At 37.5% G+C, this 18,955-nt stretch overlaps 2 protein-coding genes across 3 annotated transcripts in view; one reads left to right on the forward strand and one right to left on the reverse strand.

Annotated features, from left to right (window-relative positions):
- Window positions 1-334: 334 nt before the first annotated feature.
- LOC113052266 (very-long-chain (3R)-3-hydroxyacyl-CoA dehydratase 4-like) lies at window positions 335-6,903 on the forward strand. Of its 2 annotated transcripts, none has more exons than XM_026216683.1 (7): window positions 335-453; window positions 3,080-3,186; window positions 3,448-3,575; window positions 3,920-4,029; window positions 4,219-4,325; window positions 6,096-6,230; window positions 6,585-6,903. In XM_026216683.1, exons 1-7 carry the CDS (start codon window positions 449-451, stop codon window positions 6,665-6,667), a joined length of 675 nt encoding a protein of 224 aa, XP_026072468.1. In that variant the 5' UTR covers window positions 335-448; the 3' UTR covers window positions 6,668-6,903. The 2 variants fall into 2 exon arrangements, with proteins under 2 accessions (XP_026072468.1, XP_026072469.1); XM_026216684.1 differs by lacking the exon at window positions 335-453 and adding an exon at window positions 896-915.
- A 3,671-nt stretch (window positions 6,904-10,574) lies between these two features.
- LOC113052267 (focadhesin-like) overlaps window positions 10,575-18,955 on the reverse strand; it is a 40,994-nt gene continuing 32,613 nt past the window's right edge. Inside the window, exons 31-44 of the mRNA XM_026216685.1 lie at window positions 18,789-18,911; window positions 18,334-18,411; window positions 16,598-16,669; window positions 16,369-16,471; window positions 15,694-15,774; window positions 15,492-15,620; window positions 15,276-15,391; window positions 14,636-14,896; window positions 14,429-14,518; window positions 13,417-13,594; window positions 13,079-13,176; window positions 12,612-12,863; window positions 11,185-11,260; window positions 10,575-11,035 (exon numbers count right to left, since the gene is read on the reverse strand). Coding sequence (XP_026072470.1) covers window positions 10,962-11,035; window positions 11,185-11,260; window positions 12,612-12,863; window positions 13,079-13,176; window positions 13,417-13,594; window positions 14,429-14,518; window positions 14,636-14,896; window positions 15,276-15,391; window positions 15,492-15,620; window positions 15,694-15,774; window positions 16,369-16,471; window positions 16,598-16,669; window positions 18,334-18,411; window positions 18,789-18,911 — 1,731 coding nt within the window. The 3' untranslated portion in view covers window positions 10,575-10,961. The remainder of the gene's footprint in view (window positions 11,036-11,184; window positions 11,261-12,611; window positions 12,864-13,078; window positions 13,177-13,416; window positions 13,595-14,428; window positions 14,519-14,635; window positions 14,897-15,275; window positions 15,392-15,491; window positions 15,621-15,693; window positions 15,775-16,368; window positions 16,472-16,597; window positions 16,670-18,333; window positions 18,412-18,788; window positions 18,912-18,955) is intronic.

Below are 18,955 nucleotides of genomic sequence, written 5' to 3' on the forward strand. Positions count from 1 at the left end.
ACAACACTAAAACTGAAATGAAGAATATCATTAAAAGTGTCATTATATTGCAAGTAAACTAAAACGATTGCAAAAGACAACTGCAAAAGAAAGTTTGAGCCAAACATAAAAACCACAAGGTTTCAGGGTGTGCTGTGTGGATCTGCCCTCTTGACGTCAGAGGGGGAGCTCTGTGAGCGGGCGTTTATCACCATGTGGGTGTTTTCAAACTGCTGGGTGTTTCTGAATCATGCAATCTAAATGATCCCCCTTACCCAACCCCACCCCTAAACCTAACGTCACTATTACATCAACCAATCAGGTATCATGGTGTAAAAACACCTTGATCTGGTAACTCCCATTACTTTTCCTGCAGAGACCTATACTTGCTGTGAGCAGAACTTCCTCACACATTTGATTGTACTCTTGATGTCTTATTTTGTCTCATCACTACGGACGCTTGGGAGGAATGAGGTAAATATCAGCATCGTTCAATCGGCGTATATTGTTGACATCATTCAGCATTCATTCATGGCGATGTTTAGCGCGCAGCTTCACCCAAAACAGTCTGTCCTATCGCCAGATATAAAAAGGCACATGGGGCTTTCATTTCAGCTGTGTTTCATGTAACTTAGTCGCTGTCTTTCCCCCCGATGCACCATTACTACAATGTAGAGAAACAACAACGAGGAAAACTAAATGAATGAAACAAAGTAAAACGTTCTAAAAGCTTCTTGAGTGTGTGTTGTTGCCCCAAAACAGCATAGTAGAATGGGGCGCGTTCTAAAAGGTCCTCCCTAAAACCGGAACACTGAGGAATTGTTAAAAACTTTGCTCTCTATGTGCAGGTGATGAAAGCACGCGTCTGTTGAAGGACACCGAGCGCGGTCAAGTTAGATTTATTTATACGAGGCATATCGTAACTGATTGAAACTTGTGCGTATGGTTTTCAATACTTCTCCTTATTGTTTTTAAAGTGAAAATTAGGATTTTAAAAAAATGGGGGATAAGTGAGTGAAGTGGAAGAGGTATGTTATGTGACGACATCTTTTTGAGGCTTTAAAGGTGCTGTATGTAGGATTGACACCGAGTGCTTGAAAAGTATTGCAGTCCAAATTCAAAATATTGGAGATATTTTTTTCTTCTACCGGCCCCTCCTCCTCAGACTTGACGCACAAGCAGGTTGCCAGATTGGCTACACGAACAAGAATGATCGCACTTGATGATAAATGATATGAAATATGATGATTTTTCCTTCAACTGGCAACCCTGGGTGCTGAAATACAATTGGGTAAACTGGCAGTGGGAGGGTTTCACCACCAAAGAAAACACCGACCTTACGGCCCTGAACGCACATTTTCAAAGAAGAATAACTGACTGTAGCATTGTTTTTCAGATAAACAAATATGTTAACTTAGCATGTTTCTTAAATATTCGCAAACATATTATGGTATTTTTATGCTTACATACAGCCAGGGGCGCTGCCATAGACAGTAAAAGAAATGGACACAGCGACCCCATTGGAACTCAATTGAGACAAGTGAATCCCATTTTTAGCTATTTTTAGCACTTCCAGTTCTGACATGCAGACTCAAACTATGCTTGATGAAGTCAGCAACCTGTCTGACATGTAAACCTTCTAGTAGCTGTGCGGGCAAACTGCCATCGTTAATCTTGCAGAGACGGCGAGCTTGAGCGGGGAGTTCTTTGGCGTGAGTGAGCAGGAGTAAGTAACGTTAGCTACTCTGATTAATTATCTCCCTTGACCTTTTATACCTCCACGTCCCCCTGATAGCCTCATAGACAGTAAAATATTGTCTGTGAGCTTCTTCTCCTGTCCATATGGTAATTTCTCTATGACAGAGAGTAGCTGGTTATGACGCAGTCGTTAGCCTATTTTTTTTTTTACAAAAACTGCTTCTACGGGAAGATAAAGTAAGATACAAGGTAATGGAGCCTTTTATACATTTTCGTGTTTCTTTAGAAATAATTAATGGACATGACGCCAAAATGAATGGGAGTCAATGGGATGCTAACGCAAGTGAAGTTCTGCTACAAGATGGCGGCACGCGGTCGACTTCCTTCCCACCTGGGCGCTGCACAAGATCCCGGGCCTTATTCATAGGCAGTCCTAATGCCCCCCCCCCCCCCTGAAAATATATATTCCAGACTTTTCAAGGGCCCTCTCTTCCTTTGGGGCCCTCGTAATCAGTACTGGGTTTACCCCCAGTCCTACGCCCCTGCATACAGCACCTTTAACCTCCCACTTACCAGGAAGTCAAAGCAAATACATGGGCTGTTGAAGCTTCTGTTTACGTAGAAATACATATAAATATTTCAACATTGTTGTCAAGTGGGATTTTACTAGCCAGAATAGTCAGATTACATTACATGGATGATCGCTAGCCGAGATGTCGGGCTCACGTTGACAAGTCATTTTTATTATGGATTATTTAGAAATAGCCTAATAAATAAATGTAGACCCTATTTTGTTTAAAATGCCTTGAAGGTTGTTGACAGTTAAAGGATTAGTTCACTTACAGAATAAGAATTTTCTGATATTATACTCACCCCATGGCATCTCAAATTTTCTTGTCTTTCTGTCTGCAGTCGCAAAGAAAATAAGGTTTTTGAGGAAAACATCCATCCAGTTTTTCTCCATATAATGGACTTCAATGGTGCCAACAGGTTGAGGTACCAAATTGCAGTTTCAGAGCAGCTTCAAGGGTTGGGATCGTGTAGAGCCATTTGAAGCAGTTTGGACCTTCAACCCATTGTTCCCAATTGAAGCCTACTATGGAGAAAAATCCTGGAATGTTCTCCTCAAAAACCTTAATTTCTTTGTGACTGAAAAAAGAAAGACATGAACATCTTGGATGACATGGAAGTGAGAAAATTATCAGGAAATTTTTATTCTGGAAGTGAATTAATCTTTTAACTAACTGCGCTTGGATCTAAAAAAATATCTCGAAATGCACCTCAACAAACTGCGCACTAAAATTCGTCATCATGTTGTTGGATAATTTTGAAGAGGGCTATATTAATGACTTCTTTTCATATGCTGCATAAGTCTATTACTTGAAAATGTAATCTTTTGCAGGTTTAGCCTCAGTCTCACATACCTCTTTTCGTACAACTTGCTTCAGTTCTATGGACACACATGGATTTTCACGAACATGACAGCCAGATTTCTCTCTTTTGGGGAAGGTGAGCAACAGTTATGAAGTGTCTGCTCATGTAAATAATCTGGGATATTAGTTTATTTACATCTCTACCAATTGTACTCAAGATGTTATTTGAGAAATACTCAAGTGGCTGTTTAGAGTTGTGTAATAACCAAAGCAGAACACTCTTATGAAAGAGCTCATGACTTCCACACATATCAGAGCTTAAAGTATTACTTTGCATTTTTAATGGATATAATCAAGTGAAACAAAGCTCTACTGATAACTTGTGTTTTGTTCTTAGATGCCCAGGCGGGCACCTTCTATTTTGTGGGCGTGATGATGGGCGCTTGTCAGCTTCTGTCTTTGTTAGAACTGTTTCATATTGCAGATGGTTTTGAGGAGTGCAGGCTTTTCCCTCGCTTCATGCAGGTGAGATATAAAGACCAAATTTACAGCAATAAATGTACAAAGCTTGAATTTGCACAACTGCATCTAAGAAGTAGAAAAAAAGCTCATTAAAAAAAAAAATTCTCTCTCACTTTTTTATTTCAAAATCTAGTTTCCGTTTTTTTTTTTTTTTTTTTGCTGTAATGAAATGTTTCCCCAATTCTGGCTGTAGATCATAATTTAGTCAGAAGGAAGTGCATAGGATGTAGTGCATAAGGAAGTAAATAAAAAAATGCGTCCATTTTAGAGCTATAGGTTTAAAGAGTTTTTAATCTACTTGATTTCTGTTCACCTTTATTATTCTTAATGCAGTTTTCCATTTATAGGTAATGGAGAGAAATGTCCTTCTGTTTCTCCTCATCAGTCTGGAAGAGTTTCAGAGCAAACCAGTGGTGTGTGTCCAGTTTTATCTGTGGAATATACTGGGCCTACTAAGGTTTGAGTCTTTTGTGTTTGCATGCAGGCTTCTGAGAGTAATTCTGTAGGTCATCTTTATTAGCTTTACTCTACTGTAATAACATTTATAAACACTTCACTGTTGCACCAATATAGGACTTTCAGTAGTGCTTTGAAGACCTAATATACTACTGTAGGTTTTTCAACAGAGCTTTCTTTTTTTCTACAGGTATCCACATGAGTTATTTTGCCTCATAGGCACACCATATTTTAAAATGCTATGGGTGCATCAAACGCTCTCGATCCCAGTGTACTTGCTGTCTGCTGTCACAGAAGGTACAGTGTTATTATAATTAATATAATATTATTTTGAATAACATTCTCACAGTTTGTGAAATACTTAAATGGCCATCATGTTTTATATATATATATATATATATATATATATATATATATATATATATATATATATATATATATATATATTTATATATATATATATATATATATATATATATATATTTATATATATATATATATATATATATATATACACACACACACACACACACACACACACACACACACACACACACACACACTGTATTTTCCGGACTATAAGTCACACTTTTTTTCATAGTTTGGCTGGTCCTGCGACATATAGTCAGGTGCGACTTATTTATCAAAATTAATTTGAAATGAACCAAGAGAAATGACTTATGAGACCTGAACCAATAGAAAACATTACCGTCTACAGCCGCGAGAGGGCGCTCTATGCTGCTCAGTGCTCCTGTGCTCCTTATAGTCCAGTGCGACTTATATATGTTTTTTTCCTCGTCATGGCGTATTTTTGGACTGATGCGACTTATACTCCGGTGCGACTTATAGTCCGAAAAAAAAAACGGTATATATATATATATATATATATATATATATATATATATATAGGTTTGATAATAAAAATATTTCTTAACCCTGAAAAAATGGTTAAGGGCCGTTTCATAGTCAACGCATCTGTACGCATACGCGTCCCCGAGGCTACACATCGTTACGCTTCGGCCGTCATTATGTGTCGTTGCGTAGCCAAATGTGTCATCCTAGTTTTTGATACGCGATGCGCCGATGGATGCAATACTATGCGTTGTCGGTGGGGGCTACATTGCAAGTATTGTACATTAATTCAAGTATATTGTGTTTACAGAAGAAGAAGGTTTGAATACAATGGCGGGCGAAGAGGAAAAATTATGCGAACTTATACGTATTCATCCACATTTAATCTCTGCGTTGCCTTTGTTACCGCCGATGTAAAATCAGCTACACACTCCTCTTCAGTTGCCATTGTGAGCTGAATATCACGCGTCCCGACTCTACTAATATCACCCGACTCTACCACCCCTGTTGTGTGAGGGGTGTATTGCATACACGCATCGCCTGTGATGCTTGCGTCCACTGTTTAGGCTATGAAAGGGAGCACGTCGCTCGCGTTGCTTGCTCGCGTTTCACGCGTTGACTATGTAACAGCCCTAAGGTTTAATTTCTTCCCCGCCTTTCAATAAATAGTTTACTTTTGAATGTAATTATTATATAAACAAAATAGTGTGCATAATATTTTTAACAATAAAAAAACAAAAAAACAAATCTACTTTGTTTAATATTTTTGTGGGCTAAGCCCCGGATATCTGCTCACCCTAGAACCAGCCTCAAGTGTGTTAATTAAACTTGTAAACATAATATATGATTTTTGATATTCTTGCTCAGCGCAGCAGAGTTTTCAGATTTTTACATTGTTCTTACAATCTGACATGGTAAAATTAAAACTGTTGCTCGAAACATGACCACAGACCTTTCTGGGCCTGCACAAATAGTCTTAAGAATAAAAAATTGAAAGCTGATCTGAGCACACTTGTCTTATGGAGAGTATAGTGATGTTGAATTTAATGGTTAGTCAGGAAATGTGTTGAGAAAGAGTAATGCTGCAGCATACCCAACTGTGATCACAGCTCATTTCATTCATTACAGAACAATGAGCCTCGGTAGAGTAAACTATTTTGGTCAGCTTTCAGTCACTAACCACATTATCTTTTCATTCTCTTTCTTTTATTCTAGGAATAAGCATTTTCCATATGTTGCCATACTTGTCTGAGTCTGAAGGAATGGATTCAGTGCGGCTTAAAGTACCTGCATCAATATACATGTATTCCCCATACATCCTTATGGGTTGGTTACTCCTTCATGTATTAGGTAAAGTAATGTGATTTGCCTTAGAAACCTTACAAGCATCTGAATTTCAGTCTACCGGTATTTGAAACAAAATATCAGACTTAGCAAACCTTTTTGCTATATCACGATTTTTCCAGTTGCTTTTAACGAACTGTAGTCACATGCACTAGTTCCTCTAATCTTTAACCAGAAAATGTCAGAATACTAAAATAATCTAATATGGTGGTATTTTGTTATGTAATGCAGTGACATTTATACATCATAGTATGGCCACTGTTTTTGTGGTTTTTTTTGCACATTTGCTCATTATTTATCAACTACATGCATGATGTCATGAGTGTTTCAGCTGATTGTCTTCATCTCACTGTGTTGAAGGATCCAGTTTAACGGTACTATTCTTGCTGAAGGAAAGGAAGGAGACTCTGGAGAGCTGGAATCAGAAGCTGAAGAAAGACTAAGCAGAGAAATGATCATACAGGTCCTCCCATTCACCAATGCCAAACATTTGAACCTTAGGAGTATTATGTTGGAGACGGAGTGTCTTGTTGAACTCCTCTCTGTGTTGAAACACGATTATGTTTGTTTGTTCATTGGTACGGTTGTAAGTATTTCAACATGTTATCGGTTACAACACAAATACATTTTAACTGAAAAAATGCATATGCTTTAATAAAAATACAATATCTTAAAAATCCCTTTCAAGAACTACTTCTGATTCAAATGTGAATATCTAAGTACTAAATCTTCTGTGATTTTCTTTCTCATTGTGTTCAAGCGCAGCCTACACAACTTCAAACAACATACACATGCCATATTTTGATTAATAATATCCCTGTAAGCATGCATTTGCATTTATAAAAATATGTTTGCTGTTTTTTTTTTTCCACACAGATTATTACTAATACCAGCACGCAGCTAAAAATCATTGTTGAACACAACCTAGAAGTAATTAATACATTTTTGTCATTATTATTAATACGTTTCTAAATGAAATTCACTCCAAGAAAGCAATTATATGTTGCCAGAACTCTTAGATGCTCACCGATGAATTGATTCCAAAAGAGGATAAATCAGATATAACATAGTATAATAATATATGCTTTTATCTTTCACAAATAAGTATTGAAAATTTACTAATTTAAAATATCAGTAACCAGAGTGCTGCTAAAAACAATGTATTACGAATGAAAATATTGTTAGACATGGTACGTGAATGTCATAAGCTACAGTTCTTTCTATACGGCTATAGTTTTAGGAAAACAGAGTTTGATTTTATCATGATGTTCCATTAAAAGCTAAGCAATGAAAGTTTCTGAAAAAGGATACAATAAGAACATCCTCTGATACTGTCACATCTGCCTTCTGACCTTCTAAAATCAAGTCAATCTTTGTATTTCTTCTCGTCACAGAGAAAGTTGAATCGTCGGTCACAATCTGTGGGTTTACAAACCCCTTGTGTTCTGTAAAACTCCACAGCGCTGGTTCATGGCAGGGAACTGGATCTCCATCTGAAGACCAGACATTATATCCAAGACCGGCTCCATTTACCCAAAACCAGTGACCAGCTAGAAAGCGCAGTCCAGTCCACACTTCATCTGAATCTGCTCCTGTGCTGTTAATCCTTGCTTCTTCCATAATATCTTCCGTGGTTATTATGGCCAGGTCAGTGTAGTTTTGTCTGCAGTATTCCAAGGCCTCTTCCCATCAGCTCATAGACCTTCATAGTGCTCTCTGCAGTGCTGCTGTGCCTCTTGCCATGACAAGTCTCGTTCACGAAAAAGTGATATCTGTAGACACTGACATTCAGCTCAAAGAGGTTTAAAAAAAGCAGCACAGTGCCTGAAGCCTTCATGTCCATCTAGATGATCTCCACTGCAGCAGAATTCAGAATTAATGTGGGCTTCTCCATTTATTTCAGGATATTGCTGGACTTGTTACCACACCTTTTCACAAATTTCTGGCACGAACAGACCAATGAAAACCAAGACCACTTTAACACTGAGAGTGACCTTGACGTGTCAGGCCTCTTCAGTCATTCCAGAAAAAAAAGAATTTTAGGAAAATGTATTTTCCTAAAATGCCTAATTAAGGCAAATCAGAAGACTCAAAGAAAGCACATAACTACAAACACATTTAAAGCCGTTTACAAGTACGTCATTGGAAGAAACAAAAAATGAAAATTAATGTATATATCACCTAGTTTGTTATTCACTCGAATCAATAAAGTCATTAAAATATGTGGAAATGATTTAGTTTGTATCAATTAAATTAGCATATCTTGTTTTCCAGCTTACTATTAGAATAACGGTAGACACACAAATCTGAAAACTAGCATTTTCACAAAAAAATACTGTACACAGCAGTTTACAGAGATTTTTATCTTATAGCCCACAGTGAATAAGAAAAATAATCAATAAGGTTTAAAAAATAAAATAATTGTAAAAATAAAAATAGTAATAAATCTCACACAAAAACTCAATAAAACCATATAATATTAATAACGATAATATAAATAATAATAATTAATTGTTAGATGCCTTTCAAGAAAATCAAGGACACTGCATAAAAGGATATAAAAATACACAGCTACACACACACACATCAAACAATCAAATCACTAAAATCTATTCTAAAGAGTTAAGTTGTAATCTGAGCTTTGAAAAGGGAAATAGAATCCAGCTGCAAATGTGTTGTGGCAAAGAATTCCATATTTTTTATTATTAATATGGGAACCAAAAGAAAGCATCAAATCAAATATAATACCAATACTTTGCACCTGGGTGGAAGTACTAACCAGGGAGCTATCGATAAGCAGGGTGAAAGATTGAGGTTAGGATAAAACGGATCTAGACCCAACAAGAAGGGCCACAGTTTAGTTGGTATTTAACTTTTAAAAAGTAATTAGTCATCCATGTGTTAACATACTGCAAACATTTAGTGTTTTCAGGAGGAGGATCGAAAGCAGAAGGTTTTGTGGATATTTACAATTGTGTATTATCAGTGTAAAAATGTGTTGATGCAATACAGTACGTGCAAAAAATGTGACCAACGGGTAACATACAAATAATAAATAAAAGCAGATCCCAAAACTGACCCCTGTAACACGCTCTTGATTGAACAAACTGCTTCCTGTCACTTATAAAAACCATAGAAGTGTATTATCAGCTATTCCAATACAACTGAACTGTTCCAATAAAACTGAATGACTAATTGTATCGAAGACAACAATAATATCTATAAGAATAAGAATAGACTAGAATCTGCTGCAAGGAGAAGATCATCTGCAACTTTAACAAGAGCTTTTTTTTTGTGCTGATTTGATCTAAAACCCAACTGAAATTGCTCATAGAGATCTTTACTTTGCAAATATGAAATTATTAGGTTTACTACATCCTCATTCCTCTAGTAGTATTGTCCAAACTAAACAATACTGACAACATTGACCTTAAAATTACTTAGTATTACTCAGTGTTATTTTAGCAGCTACTATAGTTTTTTATGAGTATGTTTTCTATATAATTGAGTATTTTCCTTTTTTTTTTCAATGTCTCTATAGTCTTCATCAATTTATATTTTAGTTTTAGTTATTTTAGTGCATTAGGTGGCAACATTTAAAAAAATATTTTTTGTAAAAATTTGTTAACGCTTTAGAATAAGGAACACATATTCACTATTAATTAAGACTTTCCCCCAATAAATTTTTTATTTGCTGCTAATTAATAGTTAGTAGTCGTTAAGTTAAGGTATGGGATTTAATTAAGGGATCTAAGACATGGTCATGCAGAATAAGGCATTAATATGTGCTTTAGAAGTACTAATAAATGGCCAGGATGTCAGTAATATGCATGTTGATAAGAAGCTAGTTAATAGTGAGAATTGGTCCTTAAAATATAGTGTTACATTTGATTTCAAGTAACAACATTTTAATGGTTTAGTAAAATAATCCTGATATTACTTCACCGGCTGTTTTGAATACAGAGTGAAAATGTGTATAACACAACTGGAAAGGGAAATGAGGAGAGTATCATCTTTAAAAGCAGATGGAGACAAAACAAACTCAGATTTGCCTGACAGTTTCATGCAATGAGAACCTTACAAGTCTTCAAACAAAACATGACTCATAATATCAAATGTGAACTTTTTTGGAATTTAGTTACGAAAACCCTCACCCTCGTGTCTTTCCAAATTTGTAAGACGTTTTGCTGAAATCCGAGAGCTTTCTGACTATTCATAGAACATATGGAGTGTCCACATTCCTCAAACTCGTTTGGGAGATTTGACAGATAGTGTCACCTGTCCTTCCCCTACTTCCCCTGAATGAGAAGGCTTTCGGTTAAAGGAAACAATAAATTACAAAGTTTCAAATCAGCTTGAGCTGGATTTCAAGTCTTTATTGAAAGTACAGTTATGCACAGAGCACAAGCTTCTTTGAGCAGAAAAATAAACTTGGTGTGGCACAGATGTTTATTTTCCAAACTTAATTGGTTACAGAAAAACGCTCAATACATTTTACAAGCAATACATGAAAGTGGAAAATTATGCTTTCTAAAGCCATTTTTATGCATTTCTCTTTTGTTCTTACTATAATGTGGTATACACACTTTCAATCTATTAAACATGTCAGTGTTCAATCTGGTTTCAGATGGGTTCATCACTTGAGTATTGGAACTAGAAAGTATTTGCTTTGTTATGCAACTCTGAATATGCATGTAAACAAATGGTGTCCTTGGTGTGTGGCAGCTTTCAGGGAGGTCACCAACCATACGCCCTGGTCCACACACCCTTCTTCTTGAACTCAGAGCTGGATCTCAGAGCCATTAGAGTCGCTAAGAAGGAATGAGATACAAATGAGTCAAATGGGAGATTTGTACTGTACGTCACATACTTTTGCTTCAAATCAGATAATAATCTTTTGCTTCTTGTTATCTACAGAATTTTAAAACACTAATAATTTGACTAAAACATTGCGTCTCACCTTTGGCTGTAAGTAAGGCAGTCTCAGAGAAACCTAGTTTAGGACCTTCTGTAATACTGAAGAGCCAGTCGATGAACTGATGGCATGAAGAAAGAAAGATTGGGGTTGGTAAGTTGTAGTTTTTTTTTGTTTTTTTAATGAAATTAATACTTTCATTTATAAAGGAAGTATTAACTTGATCAAAACAATACATATAAATGTTGTTCTTTTAAACTTTCTATTCAAGGAATTATGAAAAAAAGTTTCAGAACATTGTTAATAATGAGCAATGTTTCTTGAGCAGTAATTCAGCATATTAGAATGATTTCTGAAGGATCATGTGACACTGAAGACTGGAGTAATGATGCTGAAAATTCAGCTTTGCATCACAGAAATAAACATTTTAAATACACTCACCTAAAGGATTTTTAGGAACACCATACTAATACTGTGTTTGACCCCCTTTCACCTTCAGAACTGCCTTAATTCTACGTGGCATTGATTCAACAAGGTGCTGAAAGCTTTCTTTAGAAATGTTGGCCCATATTGATAGGATAGCATCTTGCAGTTGATGGAGATTTGTGGGATGCACATCCAGGGCACGAAGCTCCCGTTCCACCACATCCCAAAGATGCTCTATTGGGTTGAGATCTGGTGACTGTGGGGGCCATTTTAGTACAATGAACTCATTGTCATGTTCAAAAAACCAATTCGAAATGATTCGAGCTGGTGCATGGTGCATTATCATCTATCAGAGGATGGGTACATGGTGGTCATAAAGGGATGGACATGGTCAGATTCAATGCTCAGGTAGGCTGTGGTGTTTAAACGATGCCCAATTGGCACTAAGGAGCCTAAAGTGTGCTGTCCTCTAGCATCAACAAGGCATTTTTGCCCACAGGACTGCCGCATACTGGATGTTTTTCCCTTTTCACACCATTCTTTGTAAACCCTAGAAATGGTTGTGCGTGAAAATCCCAGTAACTGAGCAGATTGTGAAATACTCAGACCGGCCTGTCTGGCACCAACAACCATGCCATGCTCAAAATTGCTTAAACCACCTTTCTTTCCCATTCTGACATTCAGTTTGGAGTTCAGGAGATTGTCTTGACCAGGACCACACCCTTTTCCTAATAATCCTTTAGGTGAGTGTATATCCTAATAGAAATCAGATAGACTTTTAAATTGCAACAATATTCACCACTACGGTTTTAACTATTTTTGACAATTAAATGCAGCATTAGTGAGCAAAGGAGACTTGTATCAAAAAAACCAACCCCAAACTTTTGAAAAGGTTACAATTTTCTATCTTAATTCACTGGATCTGTGCAATGGACATCAATACCAAAAAATTGTGCTACTTGTATTTTTCGAAGCAGAGTTAAAAAAAACCTTCAGCAGAACCACACATTTTGAAACTATAAAACGAGAGATGAAAGCTGCCTTGCCTTCTGTGACTGGGATTTCCACGGCTCTTTGCAGAGTAGTTTTTTCATGCTGCATGGGATTGCAAGAAGGCATGACGCGACCGACAGCTCTGTGATAGCAGGGTTGACACAGAGGTCATGGGACAGGTCTGTTGTCAGAGAGGACTGTTCCCAGGGAAACCACTGGGCCCTGATTCCAATGAGAAGCGGAGCACAATGATCAGCCCAAGACACCACTGCTGCAGCAAACACACCGAGGAGGAAGTCTGTTCCCTGCAAAATGATGACAGACACGGCTAGTATCCTGCTTCCTGCTGCTGTGTTTTTATCATTAGACCTACAGCAAGGCAACCAAAAACACTTTGCAGATGGCAGGGACTACTCTTTAAAGAGACAAATCCACATATGATTGTAAATCGAGCTAAAAGACACCAGAGCCCAATAAATTACAAGCAACAGATTTTGCAGCGCAGTTATACTGAACATACCTCTATAACACTGACACATTTAACAGAAGGAGATCCGTATGCAACATTTCTGATGTGCCCCATTAACTCCAAAAGCCACTCCATTCGTTTAGAGACCCCTGAAAACAGACAAAACAATATGCTTTCTGAATCAACATAACATGATGCAAGTTCATCAGAAAGGAGGCGCTTAAAATGGTTAATGGAAGTGGCTTGTAAATTGATAACATAAGAATCAGTACTATAATATTTGTATTAATATTTTGAGCCAGCTTTTATACACACACACACACACACATATATATATATATATATATATATATATATTACTAGTATATGCATTAGTATTATTAAGATACCTGTACTGGGACTAGAGGCGAAGCGTGATTGGTGGAGGGCCTGCAGGAGAAGCCAGCTGATTCGTTTCTTATTCCCCACCTGGAGGATGGTACTGATGACATCATTGAGTCCGAGCAGAGGGACTCTGCCTTTAGAGGTCAGGTAGCAGAGGATGAAAGCTGTTTTTTCCACATTAGCCTGTAGAGGGAGCAACAAACAAGGGCGAACTGTGTGGGGTTGTACATCTGTTGATTTAATGTCTCCAGCCACTGTCAGAGTACCTTTCAGCAAGCCATTTAACTTGTAAATTGCTCTGAAATGGCTGCAATATAACAATGATAAATTACAAAACAGCAGAAGCTGTACTATGCTCTTATGATTATGATTATCATTAATTATCATGAATAGAGAAGAAAACTTTCCATGGATGAAAGCATAACTATTCATCACTGCAAACATTTACGCATTATGCATGCATTATATTTCAAGAGAGAGAGAGAGAAATTGTAATAAATGAGCCTCATTACTGAAACCAACAATTTAGAAATACAAAAAATATATATATTTCGGGATCCTTTTAAGACATGTTGCCTGGAGGTCAAATTTCTGTAATAATGGAAATAAATGAATCAAAGTCTTTGCTGATGCAAGAACATCTAAACTACTACTACAGTCATATTTTCATAAAATAACAAGAGGCTGGAAGCATATGGTTAGGGATGAAGATATAAACATAAAATACATTACAAGAGGTTCTGCTAATGTGTTATGAAAATGTCTATAAAGAAATATAAACGCTGGCATCAGCGATTCATTGTTAAATTCACCATGTACATGTTAATGAAAGACATCAGGCATTTCATTTGGATATCCCTCAGACATTATCATCTTTTTTTATGCATCTTGTGCTTGCAAAGTAAAATAATAGGTTCAATACCCCAAGGCGAGATCGTATGACTACATATCATGATGAAACATTTAAACACAATCAGATTTATAAAGCTGTAATTCACGAACAGAGTTATATAATACCTCAGTTACTTTAAGTATGCGGTCAATCTCAGTGTCGCTCAGTTCAGACAGACACGAACACATGGCTTCATACAGGTGCACCTCACCAGCCTACAGAACATCCCAAAAACACAAAAATATCACTGGACAGAAGTAGAACTGGCTAAACATTTGAGTTCTTAGTCAACACGTTTGACTATAAAGCATCTTCAGACTACTAGGACATACAGGGATATTATCAGGTAAGAGGTTGTAGATCTTTTCAGTGGTGGAGCACAGGGCAGTCCAGCAGTTTTGGGGCGGGTTGGGGACCGCCATGGCTTTGGACAGCCCACGCAGGATGGACAGGCACAGGGGCAGGCGCTGAGGACGTGTGTCAGGCACAAACTGCTGGATTGCCAGACTGTCCACGTACACCTGGAGTTTGTCTTCAGCCACGTGCTTCATCCAGGAGTTCAGGCACTCGTACAGAGAAGCCCTGGAGTGCATCTGTGGAGCGTACAGATGTTGAGAAAATTACAGCAGACCGAGAGAAAATTACAAAACAGTATGACATTTGCAAGCCGGAAAGCCATGATGAACTACTAACAGATGATAACATTATGAGCTAATTAGCTACTAATTACTACTTTACTTTTAAGCATCTCTGAAAATAGCATTAGACTTTACAAAGCTCTCAAAAGGGATAATGACTAACAAAAGAGTACAAATTAGATCTAGCCTACCACTAAAGAGCGCCAGTGACAATTAACCAATTGAAAACTGAAATACCCAGCATTATAACATCAATAAGTCTTGTATGAAGACACCAAAGAGACACAGATGTGTGACAGAGACACGAGAGACGCACACAGAGAGAAATACTCACACTCAGACTGTGAACCAGGGGAGGCACAAGCCAGATGCCGAGGAAAAGTGCGGCACTCTGGGAAGACTGGGCCTGACTGGCAGCTAACGCTAAACAGTGATGCTGCACTTCCTCTCCTATGACAGGCACAGGTGAGCACTTCAACACCATACATCCTCAGAAATGACACGGTAGGGCATTCCCTACAGAAAATTCATTGACGAACAGGAAGCTCACCAAAGCCGAGTCTCATCAGCGGAGAGAGGATGGCGCTCCAGTTGACTGGAGGATACTGGAAGCTTCCACCGACCGTCACTAACGCTGCCAGCACCGTCTTCACCAGGTGTGGAGGAGTGAACTCAGGTCCTGTAGACGATCACAACTCTAGTTAGCAATGGAATCACTTTTTATTAGATATTAGCATTAGATTGTGCGTTACCTTTTCTTCCCGCTTCGGTGATGAAGTCTACTGAAGCTCGGATGACACTTTTCTCTGGGAGATAACCAAAGTCCTGAGGAACTGTTAAAGCGGGATGAAAAAGTATGTTTTATTGCTTCTTCAGCGGTGAATGAACATTTGTACAGTATCAGTACTTTATATAAAGATGATTTTTTATTATTATTAGTAGTAGTAACAATACAATAAATAATATATATTTTATTCAATTTTAAATTATTATTATTAACAATTATTATTAACAAAAATTATTATTATGTATTCATATATAATAATAATGGTATTAAAATGTATTTTGTAATTATTCGTTTTATTATTAACAACAGATTTTATTATTTTTTTATTTAAAAACATCTATGATTTATTATGATTAATAACTACATCAGGAACGAATATATTATTTTTAAAATATTTATTTAAATTCGTACCATTTTTAAATTTTTTAATAGCGTTATACATTTTGTTCAAACAAAAAGATCTCTATTTTTTTTTTTATTAACATCAAGAATAATAATTAACATAAAAGTAACAAAAACAACAATTATAATAATGTGTTTTAATATTATTATTATTTTTTATATATTATTATTTAATTATTATTACTATTATTATCATCAACAATGATAACAATAGTAGTTTGTAATAAAGACAGAAGACCTGCGGTTCGACTGTGGCTGCTGGACATGTGGGCCAGATGCAGGTGTCCAAGCAGACATGCTCCGTTAGACTGCAGACCTATTGTTCCTGAAAAAGTGATGATCTAGTGCGGAGGATGGGCATGAGAGCAAGAAAAAATAAATAACACTTAACTTACTTCAAACCATTGTTTCACTTCCAGTATACATATTTAATTTTAGAAACATATTTTTGATGCATGGTTTCTAACCTGTGTAATGGCTCGGATGACCTCGTTCAGTCTGCTCTGCTGCTGTGAGGACTCCTCAGATTCACTCTTCATCTAATGGAGATAAAAACACACTTTCTGAAGGTCAAAAGGTCCTAGGACACAGCAAAATTCTCATACTGGATCATTTTAACCCTTCAGTACCCTCATGTGGCCAGCTACTGTTACTGCCCTTTATAGCCTACATTCACCTTTCTCCAGCAGCTAGCTTTTACAAAGGATATATAATTGCTGACATCTGCGTTCTTACCTGTACTTGCAAAGTTAGTAAACAGTGTTGAACTAAAAAGAGAACAATCGGTTGTTAAAATCGTGTTTGTTAGTGTCACTGGTTTGAGGGGATTTACACAAGTTTAGATCTGAAAGGATCAGTCACCAGCTAAATGAGCTACACTCAAGTTTTTAATCCAACCGATGAGGCCATTTGAATGCGCTGAAATGTGCTTTAAAGTGTTTATTCAGTGACTTTAAGTTGCTTGAAGAAACATTAAAACAAATCTTTTCATCAGTGGGACGGCAGAGTAATCCGAGACATTCACAAGGCTCTGATTCACACTGAGAGAAAATCCTCACACACCTCTGTCAAGTCCCACCAGTGACACTTCCTGGCTACCATCCAAGTATAGTGGCATTTGCATTTAAAAAGGCAAGACGGCATTCGCTGTGTGTGTGTGTGTGTATGAGTGTCTGGAAAGTGGGTGGGCAGGAAGGAGTGTAATTTGCCACACAAGGACCACCCTGGCACAGGTGTGGGTGAAAAGGCCTGTGCCCATACGAGACTCGCATTTAATGGCACCTCACCATACGATAATGGACTTAATGTAGGGTAATATACGAGAAAGTGATGTTTTATGATATTCAACAATCACTAGGGTGGGAAAAAAACATTCCAGCTGTAGGAAGTAAGATTTATTACACTGCTAGGGCCTTATCATACACCCGGCGCAATGCGACGCAAGGCGCAGCACAAGTGTGTTTGCTAGTTTCAGCCCGGCGCCGTTCGCATTTTCCCGTCCAGCGCCACGTTGTTTATTTAGCAAATGCATTTGCGCCCATTTGTGCGCCCATGGGTGTGCTGGTCTAAAAAAGAGGTGTTCAGGTGCATTGCTATTTTAAGGAGCTAAAAACAGACTGCGCCATAGACAACTGAAACCTGGTCTAAAGTCTGGCGCAATGTTTTTTCTTTGTTATTAAAAGAGCGTACACACTGCTTATTAAACACAGGGACGCACAGCAGCACACAAACATGCCAAATATTACAAATTAAAGGATTGCAATGCATAATTAATTTTTTGTAGGCTAATTAAATATATATATATATATAAATTTGCCTATGTCTTTGCGCTTGCCAAATTCCGCTGTGTAAATAGCAAATCCGTCATGGTACGAGTGCAACTGGCTCTTAAAGCGAATGGAAGATGAGACTCTGACTGGTTTATTGCACGTTACGCCCAAAAAACACCCATTACTCATTAAGAGAATAGGGACAACCTGTTTAGACCATGCGCGCCAACCGTTTTTCTGTCGTTAAAATGCACCTGCGCCGTGCTCTTTACACTGTGTTTAGATTGTTAAAATAGGGCGCCTACTGTCTTATTTTCAAGTCTTGCACTGAAGGTGCTGAATGGCGACACATATATCTTACACTGACACAGTATCTAGCATCCTGCCATGGACAAATACAACACAAGGCTTGATATAAGCACGAATAACATTACCTGAATGAGAGCCATCTCTGATCCCACTAATGCGATCAGTCCATTGAGGGCAGACAGCCTCTGCATTGTGGGACAACCCTGGAGAAAGAAAAACAATTACAGTTTAGATTCTCCCTCATCAAAGCTGAGATTCAGTGTTGATGCCTGAGATTTCTAGATCAAAACTAAGACACTGGGAAGAGAAAGACTTAACCTTAAATCCTGGACTTGTGCCTTCGATCACATCCTGATATATCGTTCACTTACTATGGCACTAGTCAGGGAGACAATCTACATGAAGTCGACTGTTTCTTTCCACTTCCCACTGACCTTTTTAACCAAAGCAGCTTTGGTATGGATAATAAAGTGGTTGTCTCACATAAAAATATGGCCAGCATGCCTTACATGAATACATAAAGGCAAAATGCATAACATATGGAAACAATGCATTTGGAGCCCAATATAATTGACTTCACCTCTGCCAGCAGTATCTTGGTCCAGGCAGCCAGCAGACGAGGCTGGATGTCTACCGCTTTACCATGACCAAAAGAAGAGAGTCCAAACACTGTGAGACCCAATGCCAAAGCAAAGCCTGGTGTCTAAAAAAAAAAACACAGAATAAATGACAAAGTCCGTCTCAAAA

The sequence above is a fragment of the Carassius auratus genome, chromosome 32, assembly GCF_003368295.1.
Source record: "Carassius auratus strain Wakin chromosome 32, ASM336829v1, whole genome shotgun sequence".
Taxonomy (NCBI): Eukaryota; Metazoa; Chordata; class Actinopteri; order Cypriniformes; family Cyprinidae; genus Carassius; species Carassius auratus.